This window comes from Dreissena polymorpha, chromosome 7, assembly GCF_020536995.1.
Source record: "Dreissena polymorpha isolate Duluth1 chromosome 7, UMN_Dpol_1.0, whole genome shotgun sequence".
Lineage (NCBI taxonomy): Eukaryota > Metazoa > Mollusca > Bivalvia > Myida > Dreissenidae > Dreissena > Dreissena polymorpha.
Window position 1 is genome coordinate 64832447 of NC_068361.1, and position 10836 is coordinate 64843282.

General features: G+C 34.2%; 1 protein-coding gene across 19 annotated transcripts in view; it reads left to right on the top strand.

The window, feature by feature from the left end:
• The window catches only part of LOC127839296 (disabled homolog 2-interacting protein-like), a 210017-nt gene extending 199843 nt beyond the window's left edge, over nucleotides 1–10174 (top strand). For 8 of the 19 annotated variants that reach the window (XM_052367582.1, XM_052367583.1, XM_052367587.1 and 5 more), the window contains one exon: nucleotides 9024–10171. In XM_052367582.1, coding sequence (XP_052223542.1) covers nucleotides 9024–9273 — 250 coding nt within the window. In that variant the 3' untranslated portion in view covers nucleotides 9274–10171. Of the gene's footprint in view, nucleotides 1–5061; nucleotides 5142–9023 lie in introns of all 19 variants that reach the window. The other 11 variants (XM_052367576.1, XM_052367581.1, XM_052367580.1 and 8 more) reach the window with 5 other exon arrangements.
• The last annotated feature ends 662 nt before the right edge of the window (nucleotides 10175–10836 follow it).

The following is a 10836-nucleotide window of genomic DNA, read 5'->3' on the forward strand; positions in this document are numbered from 1 at the left end:
CCTTTAAGGCTTTAATGTGGTACTATGTTACCTTTGTGGCATTGCATAAACCATTTATGGTTAAAATAATGTTGCCCTTTATTGTTGAACTATTATTGTGATCTATGTTTGGCATCCTGTCATTCACCGTACTGAAGGCTATTTTATCATCTGTCATTATTTCATCTTCATTAATGTTATGTGAAAAGGACATTTGTTTCATATAAACTTTAAAGACACAAATTTAGCTTATTGCTGAATTATATTTGTGTAAATGTTAGTGTTAATAATGGTCAATAGGATAGCTTTAATGTGGTGCAAGAAATGGAAACAAGATGTTACAATATTCTTGTTTATTTGTATGGCATGGCGGGATTTATTGTGGATCTGTTACCACGGTAACACATACATATATATATATATGTTGTTGTAAAATATTACTGTGCTATGTTACTATGTTTTTGATACTTTTCATTGTAAAAAATAACACCATGATATGTGTTGATGAAATAAAAGATTTTATATTTAAACCTGTCTCTTTTATTGTAAGCAGAAGAAATGTCCATTTTCACATAACTTCATTTATTGTCACCATCACCTTTGGTATAATCATCTTCATCATCATGGTCATGGTCACCTTCAAAATCATCGTTATAGACATCTCTCATCAAATCAAACTGCCTACTACCAGAGCATAAATGCTGTTTCTAGATTTTTGGGCTGAAATTAAGCAGTTTATGTTACAATGTACCCGTGAATGTAAATTAAGAGTGTATAATAATAATGGAGTTTGGATGTTTTGACTTGTACATGTGTGTAGTAAAAGATTTTTTTGGTAAATCTAACTGCTGTATTGTGAAGAACCTGAATGTTATTCCAGATTTAGCAGTGAAGCTTCAGACAGAAAATCTAAATATACATTAATGTTATAGTTATAACTATCAAGTCTATAATTTGACAATTAGTCTATCTATATAGCATAGGATTTGACAATAAATATAACTGCAGAGTGAAGGATCTGACAATAAATATAACTATACAGTGAAGGATCTGACAATAAATATAACAATACAATGAAGGATCTGACAATAAATATAACTACAATGAAGGATCTGACAATAAGTATAACTATACAGTGAAGGATCTGACAATAAATATAACTATACAATGAAGGATCTGACAATAAATATAACTACAATGAAGGATCTGACAATATATATGACTTTACAGTGAAGGATCTGATAATAAATATAACTATAGTGATGGATCTGACAATGAATATAACTATACAGTAAAGGATCTGACAATACATATAACTATACAATCAAGGATCTGACAATAAATATAACTACAATGAAGGATCTGACAATAAATATAACTATACAATGAAAGATCTGACAGTTATTATAACTATACAGTGGAGGATCTGACAATAAATATAACTGCAAAGTGAAGGATCTGACAATAAATGTAACTAAACAGTGAAGGACCTGACAATAAATATAACTATTCATTTTCTGGGAAGCTTGTTTACTGTAATTAGTGCATAGTTATACTTACTTACTATGTTAACTGATCTTTCAACTAGTCAATTTATCTGCAATGTGAAGGATATGAAAGTAAATCTAACGGTGTTGGAACATTTAGTATATTTCACTATTTAGTTATCAAGCTATTTTGTAATGACACGATGATGAAATATTGCGTCTTCTTCTTTAGCATAGGGACTCTCCTAGCATTAATTTTTGTGTTTTGCTAGTTTTGTGTTAGGTTTGATACAATCTTGGCTTCTTTTGCCAATTTACTAACAATTTTCCCAATAATTATTGTTTTGATTAGAACAGTACAAATATTATTAAATGTGTCCCTGCTTTTACCAGTATCTTGTTGCTTTAAGTGGCATTAAAGTTCATTATTATTTCACATTTTTATTAACAAATTATAGATGACCATAGTTTATGTGAATGTTACATTTAAAGGCTTTGACTTTAATTTTAGATATTAATTGAGCTTACCTTTACACACCATGCTGATGGTGTGGTTTTGTGATCGCCTTTTTTCGTCATTCATTATGGTTCATCATGCGTTGTCCCCTGTAAACATTGACCCAGTGAACACCAGAGTAGAGGCGTTGTTTATTGCCCAATCTTATTGAAACTTGGTTCAAGTTCAAGACTGGATTACATGAGGTCAGAAACTAGGTCACTACATGGGATCGATGATTAAGTTCTTGAACACTCTAGAACTCACATTTTTTTGGCTCACCTGTCATGAAGTGACATGGTGAGCTTATGTGACCGTGTGATGTCCGTATGTGCGTGCGTGTGTACATGCGTGTGTCCGTCAACAATTTGTTTGTGTAGACAGTAGAGGTCACAGTTTTCATTCAATCTTTATGAAATTTTGTCCTAATGTTTATAATCTTGATGAAATCTGGGTTGGGATTGAATTGGGTCATCTGGGGTCAAAAACTAGGTAACTAGGTCAAAAACTAGGTCACATAATAGGTAAAATAATAGAAAAACCTTGTGTAGACAATAAAGGTCGCAGTTTTTAATGAATCTTTATGAAATTTGGTCAGAATGTTTATCTTGATGAAATCTGGTTTGGGAATGTATTTGGGTCATCTGGGGTCAAAAACTTGGTCACTAGGTCAAATAATTGAAAAATCATCAACAATTTGTTTGTGTAGACAGTAAAGGTCACAGTTTTCATCCAATGTTTATGAAATTTGGTCAGAATGTTTATCTTGATGAAATCTGGGTTGGTATCGTAGTTGGATCATCTGGGGTCAAAAACTAGGTCACTAGGTCAAAAACTAGGTCAAATAATAGAAAAACCTTGTGTAGACAATAGAGGTCTCAGTTTTCATCCAATCTTTATGAAATTTGGTCAGAATGTTTATCTTAATAAAATCTGGGTTGGGATTGTACTTGGGTCATCTGGGGTCAAAAACTAGGTCACTAGGTCAAATAATAGAAAAACTGTCAACAATTTGTTTGTGTAGACAATAGAGGTCGCAGTTTTCATCCAATCTTTATGAAATTTGGTCAGAATGTTTATCTTAATGAAATCTGGGTTGGGATTGTATTTGGGTCATCTGGGGTTAAAAACTAGGTCACTAGGTCAAATAATTGAAAAATCATCAACAATTTGTTTGTGTAGACAGTAGAGGTCACAGTTTTCATCCAATGTTTATGAAATTTGGTCAGAATGTTTATCTTGATGAAATCTGGGTTGGGATCGTAGTTGGGTCATCTGGGGTCAAAAACTAGGTCACTAGGTCAAATAATAGAAAAACCTTGTGTAGACAATAGAGGTCGCAGTTTTCATCCAATCTTAATGAAATTTGGTCAGAATGTTTATCTTGATAAAATCTGGCTTGGGAATGTATTTGGGTCATATGGGGTCAAAAACTAGGTCACTAGGTCAAAAATAGGTCAAATAATAGAAAAACCTTGTGTAGACAATAGAGGTCGCAGTTTTCATCCAATCTTGAAATTTGGTCAGAATGTTTATCTTGATGACATCTGGGTTGGGATTGTATTTGGGTCATCTGAGGTCAAAAACTAGGTCACTAGGTCAAATAATAGAAAAACTGTCAACAATTTGTTTGTGAAGACAGTAGAGGTCACAGTTTTCATCCAATGTTTATGAAATTTGGTCAGAATGTTTATCTTGATGAAAACTGGGTTGGGATTGTATTTGGTTAGTCAGGTGAGCGATTCAGGGCCATCATGGCCCTCTTGTTACCAATCAACTTGAAACTCACTGCTGGCTTTGTTCCAGTTATATGTCTACAGAGTTTTAAAATGATTATGGCCGGTTTGAAAACATGCAATCAAGGGGCAGGGAATTTTCCTTTATAGCTCCAGTAAAACACTCTGAAAGACATTTTTTGTTTTAATCTTGTTATGAAACATGTTAAGAACATTTGTTTTTATGATATCTAAGTTTAAAAATGGTTCAGATTCTGTGCAAAACATGGCTTCCAGGTAACAGAGGCTCGTGCCCCTTTATGGGTTAAAATGAAACTTTTAAACAACTTAAGCAGTTATTTTTGGCTTATTCATCATTAAACGTAACATTCAAACGTTACAAAAAAAACCTTCTAATGATGTCTTGAAAATTGTTCCAGTCTGTTGAAAAACATTGCCTTCAAGGGTGGGAGCAGTTTTCCTGATATGAAACTGTCAAAACATTGCCTTCAAGGGTGGGAGCAGTTTTCCTGATATGAAACTGTCAAAACATTGCCTTCAAGGGTGGGAGCAGTTTTCCTGATATGAAACTGTCAAAACATTGCCTTCAAGGGTGGGAGCAGTTTTCCTGATATGAAACTGTCAAAACATTGCCTTCAAGGGTGGGAGCAGTTTTCCTGATATGAAACTGTCAAAACATTGCCTTCAAGGGTGGGAGCAGTTTTCCTGATATGAAACTGTCAAAACATTGCCTTCAAGGGTGGGAGCAGTTTTCCTGATATGAAACTGTCAAAACATTGCCTTCAAGGGTGGGAGCAGTTTTCCTGATATGAAACTGTCAAAACATTGCCTTCAAGGGTGGGAGCAGTTTTCCTGATATGAAACTGTCAAAACATTGCCTTCAAGGGTGGGAGCAGTTTTCCTGATATGAAACTGTCAAACATTGCCTTCAAGGGTGGGAGCAGTTTTCCTGATATGAAACTGTCAAAACCTTTAGAACATCTTTATTGCACATTTTTTTCCCCAAAAAGTGAATGAAAGTTTGTTCCGAACAATTGGCTGAGTTTAAAAGTGGTGGGGTTCATGGAAAAAAATGTCAGTCAGGAAGTAAATAGCTTTATCGAAAACTTGTGAACACCATGTGCTCAGAGCAGTAAGATTCCTTCTGGGTATCAGGTGAGCACCCTAGGGCCTTTTTGGCCCTCTTACTTCATAGATATGGTTCAAATATCACGCCAAAAGTCATACAAGAAACCAGTGAATGTGTATTCAAATAGCTTTCCTTAGCTCTACCGCTGAATTTTTAAAAAGTAGCCATTTGATTGACCACTGAAGATCATAGTCAAATTGAGATATGCTCTACTTCTTCATTATTCTTACGCAGTGCAAGTGTTCCATGCAACTTTCGTCTTGGGGTCGACTAACACGTTCACAGCACGAGCAGAAGGCTTCTTTCCAGTTGGGGTTTGTGTTTCGTACCTGAGCATTGTGGCACGCCTGTCATCCAATGAAAGCCATAATGACCTATCAGCAATGCTGTTGAGCTTTGCTCTTTGAAACGGGGATTTAATGCATGTGCGTATTAAAGTGTCATCCCAGATTAGCCTTTGCAGTCCGCTCAAGTTTATGAGGGTTGACTCTTTCGCTAAAATGGGATTTTCGTTAAGAACACTCTTCCTTTACATAAAAAACACAATAAAAGCAAAAACATTTGTTCCTAATTATCCTGTGGGGACTTCACAGATTAATCTGCGACAACACTTTACGCATATGCATTGAACTCTCCTTCTTCATAGAGCAAGGCTGAGCACATATATTTGCGGATAGGCCATTTTTGGCAATAAATGGAAGCTTTTAACCGCTTGCTATGCTTGAGTCTTTGTGTATCTGGAGATATTGTTTAACTTTATTTTAATGAGAACAATACATCACAATTAAAATAATTCTTTGTCTGCCAATAAACCAACAGTAAATAAAAAACAATCTTGAGTGAACCAACCATAGCCTTCATTATTTTATTTATGATAATTATGAATAAGTGGAAAACTCATTTGCTTCAAAAAAAAATTGAAGACAAAACAATAGATCAGTTGTAAAGTTGTTCTTAAAATATTAAAATCTTTATCTCCAGATTAAAAATAGGTAAATCTTTTGGTCACAGAACTTATTTATTTATAATATGTAAGATGTTTTGAAAAAAATTGACAGTTTTGTTTACATTTTAAATTTGGTCTGAGGTTTTATTTGTACCATAACTCTATGATAAGAAAAATCATGAAAGCAGAACAAAAATTGTAAATCAGCCAGAAACATAATCAAGCCTAGCTCTGTGAAAATAGTTCTTAACCCTTTGCATTCTGGGAAATTGTCGTCTGCTAAAAATGTCATCTGCTGAATTTCTAAAATTAGCATTTTCTTCCATTTTTTTTCAAAGAATACTATCAGAATAGCAAACAGTTTGTATCCTGATGAGATCGCCACGTTTTGTGGCGTCTCATCTGGATCCAAACTGTTTGCAAAGGCCTTTAAAATTCGGTTCCAGCACTGAAAGGGTTAATACTTGTTCATAAGGTGTTACCCCAGATTAACCTGTGCAGTCTGCACAGTCATATCATGCACAACATTTTCCTTTTTATGGTATTTTTTGTTCAGAGGAAGTAGCTTTTTTAAGAAAAATCCAGTTAAGGCAGAAAGTGTCGTCATGTTAGTGTTTGGAGAGTGCACAGGCTGATCTGGAATGACGCTTCTTTGTGCAAGCATTAAGCTCCTGTTTGCCATGGAGAGGCTTATATATTTCAAATTTGACAGTAATGTAGTGCCAAAAGATTCCTCTACCTTCAATGTTGTGACTTTACAGGAATGGCTTGTTCACGTAACCACATCATTAATTTTGTAGTATTGTTTTTTATATCCCTTAAGTATGTGTGAATTTGTTTTACATTTTTAACAGAATGGATTGTGTATAATTATTATCCTGCTGTCTTGTCTTACCAGAATGCTGCGTACCCTAATGTCTTGACTTTGCAAAATTCTTCCATATTTTATTCAACATTTCTACCATATTTGCCAAGCATGATATTTAATGATAATTATTTATCATATGTATTCATTATGCATAATTTTATCACGAAGCGATAATTAAAGCTTTAACCTCATAGTGATAGAATCATCAACTGTTATGCTGAAGATAAAGGAAAGAAGGGAAAGAAACAAATAATCATTTAATTCAATTTTGGATTCTACTTGTTTCCTTTAAGTGTGTTAAACCGTTTTAGTTCAGTTTTATGTTAAACCTTTTTATTAATACTATTGCATAGAAAGCAGAAAGTCAGTTTTCTGTTAAGAACCAATACTTATTGACTTTGAATGAGTTCTAAAGAACGCTCCCACAGTAGGGATCTATCCCTTGATATCAAAGTGGGGACTGAATTGTTCAAAGCTTAGTACATCCTTTTACGATTCTGAGACATGACCGTTTGTAGATAAATAAGATCCTTTTAGTTGTATTGTCCTCTTAACCAATGTTGAATATTTACAAGACTGAAGTTGTAGATTTCACTTGTGAATCCATAACATACTAATGCAAATAATGCATGTTGTCATGTTTTAAGAGCTGTAGGCGTTTTTGCAAAAAACAGATTTGAGCTTAGAGAAGTGCTTTCTAACACACTTTTGTCATTTCCTGTCCACTATAAATATAATAGTATGATGTGCACAATTTTTAAATCAAACTATATTCCTGTGAATGCTTGTTTAACATGTAATATTGTTACAACCACTCATGTGTTCTAACACCTTCACAGAACCTGTATATTGTTGTTGTTTTTCTATATAAAGGAAAGCAGTTAGTTGTTTACACTGATATTTGATATTAAATCTTTCATGATTTCATTTAAACATTGTTCAAGATTTTGTATTAACTATACTTTTAATATTTGTTGGAAATTCAATTAACTAGTAATGAGAACTATTTGATTTGATGAAAAAAAGTAGTTACATGTATATAATTAAGCTTATTTATATTTTAAATCATAATAACAATTTATGTCTGTATCAAATGAAAATTACTGTTATGTCTCGCCATGTAAGTGTTATAATGTGATATGTGGTTTACACGTATCTTAAAAAATAATCTTCAAAGAACTTACGTTTTAGTAGAATCGAGTCGCTTTTGTGTGAAAACGGTATATTTTCCATATGACTGGTATAATTTTACTTGGAGATGAATGTTCCATGGATTTTACATGATTTTTATGGTACTGATATTGACAATGTGTAACATTCTTGTCATATTCATATTGTCTGACTGACCAACATATTTGACATGTCCTCTTGGTGCATTTCACATATTCTATTGGCCCTACTGTTATCAGGTCCTTGGAGTAATTCAATTGATCTGCTGTCCTTAGTCATACTATGCCATTGGTGTAATTCACATGTTCTGCTGTCCCTAATAAAATCAAACTGTTGGTGCAATGCGCATGTTCTTTTGTCTCTATGTATACCAGGACATTGGTTCAACTTGCATTTAACTCAAACCAGGATCTTGGGATGTAATTCACATGTTCTGTTGTCCCTTCTCATGAAAAGGCCCTTGATGTAAGTCACATGTTCTGTTCTCTGTACTCGTATCAAGCTATTGATGTAACTCACATGTTATCTTGTCCCAATTTAAATCTGCCCTTGGAGACATACCTATGTTCTGTAGTACTTACCCATATCAAGCCCATGGTGTAAGGGCAATGTCTTTATAATTGAGTTCTCAGTAATGTTTCAATGTTCTTATTTCTCTACTTACTGTATATTTTAATGATATTCAGGTGCTTTGTTGTGTCTGCAGGTTAATCCATATTTTTGACGATATTCCGGTGTTTTGATGTGTCTGTAGGTTGATTAATATCTTTGATGATATTCAGGTATGTTGTTGTGTCTGAAGCTTGATCTATTTCTTTTATGATATTCAGGTGTCCTGTTGTGTCTGCAGGGTGATCCATATCTTTGATGATGTTTAGGTGTCATGTTGTGTCTGCAGTATGATCATATATTAGATAATGTTGATGTGCGTTTTTTATGTGCAGGTATATTTGAATGATATTTGGATTTTCTGTTGTCTCTATTAACAGTCATATTTTTTATTATATTCAGGTGTCTTGTTGTGTCTGCAGGTTACATTTTGTTTATATTCAGGTGTTTCTTTGTCCCTACTCACACTGTACATTTGATGATATTCAGGTGTACTGTTGTGCCAGCAGGTTGATCCATATGTTTGATGATATTCAGGTGTCTTGATGCACCTACTCACACTTGTACATTTTACAATATTCAGGTGTTGTGTTGTCTCTGCAGGTTGATGCACGTAGAGGAGGAGCTCAGAGAGGAACAGGAGGAGATGCAGAAGACCGTTGCGCAGAAACAGCAGGTCATCGAGGCCCAGGAGCGTCGCATTCAGTCGCTCAACGTCGAGAACAGTCAGCTGATACTTACCCTTAACCAATTGAAAGAGCATTACAGCGCCACTGCTGCCAAGAACGGGCTCGTACCCCCGCTGAAGACAAAACTTGCTGATGTCTCGCAGTTTAAGACCAGCTCTTGTTAAATATTTACTTTAAGGCTTGTTTAGTTTCGTGGCTGAGGAGAACGAATATTTTTTTGGGGAAAGTAAGAAGCTAAAGATGAAATCTGTTGATTGAAGACTGATTTGCTACAAGTAAAAAGAGATAATAAGACTCACAATTTAAGCCAATATACATTAATATGCTCTAGCAAAATCTTGCTTGCTTACATACTGGTGTTTCTCAGTTCTGTACAATATAATGATTGTCATGCTTGTTGGAGTTGGTAAACAATGTTTAAATAAAAAAGTGAAGTTTATAAGAAGAGTTTTAATTGAAAGCTGGTTATAATATGTGGGAAGGGAATGCATGGCATTAGTGAAAAAGATTGCTGGACATTGCATTTATATTTCCATGTCACAATGTATTATAAAGCGAGATTATTATACAGAAAACCAGTTTTGTCATTGTTGTAAATGACTTAATAGAACAGCACTGCATTCATTTGTTTTGAGATGCTGAAAACCAGCCCATACTCTTTATAGGTTTTTTTAATGGTATTAATAATTTAACAGTATTTATATGTGTTCAATAATAAACATTGGAATAAGACTTTCGAATAAGAATATATAAAAAATCGATGCCAAGCTATGCATTTGAAGTGCTGTTTAGACCAAAAGATGTATGTTCTGACAATCATAATTGTTACATAAAACCCTAATAATGTTTTTTTTACAATGGGCAAGTGATACAACATGTTATATGTATATGATATGATGAAAGCGCCTTTGTATTGTGTGCATATTGTGTGCTATCAACAATGTTCCTGTCTACTTAACCCTTTCAGTGCGGGAACCGAATTTTGAAGGCCTTTGCAAACAGTTTGGATCCAGATGAGACGCCACATAACGTGGCGTCTCATCTGGATCCAAACTGTTTGCTATTCTGATAGTAATCTTTGGAAAAAAAATGAAGAAAATGCTTATTTTACAAATTCTGCAGACGACATTTTAGCAGACAACAAATTTCCCAGCATGCAAAGGGATAAATGTGCTTGTTCAAAGGCAAACATGGGTTTCATTTTCAACCATGTATGTTAGTTTCCTGTAGATGTGTATAGCGGATGCCTGCTAGGAAGACTAATGAACAACAAAGATGCAAATGCACATGTATATTAAAGGCGTCTTTTCACAGATTTTGGCATGTTTTGAAGTTTGTCATTTAATGCTTTATTTCAATCAATGTAAACATTGGATCGAAAAAGCTCCAGTAAAAAATCAAAAATAAAATTTAAACAAAAACAAAAAGGTAAACCTCAGCAGGACTCGAACCACTGACCCCTGGAGTAAAAAGTCTGTGCATTAGACCGATCGGCCATCCTTCCTTTTACAATAAAAGATGTATTTTGTACTTCATATAAGCGATCCTCGTAGTTTCGTAAAATATAACGACAACAGCAGAACTCACCAAATTATTCAATCGTTTCGCGTTGCAACGCTTTATAATTTTCAGGTTTTTAAATCGTCAAGATGCATATAAAGGCGATTTTAGAGCATGGTAAATGTTCAGTAGTACGGTTTCCTCACAAAATTCATAACTAAAACGAA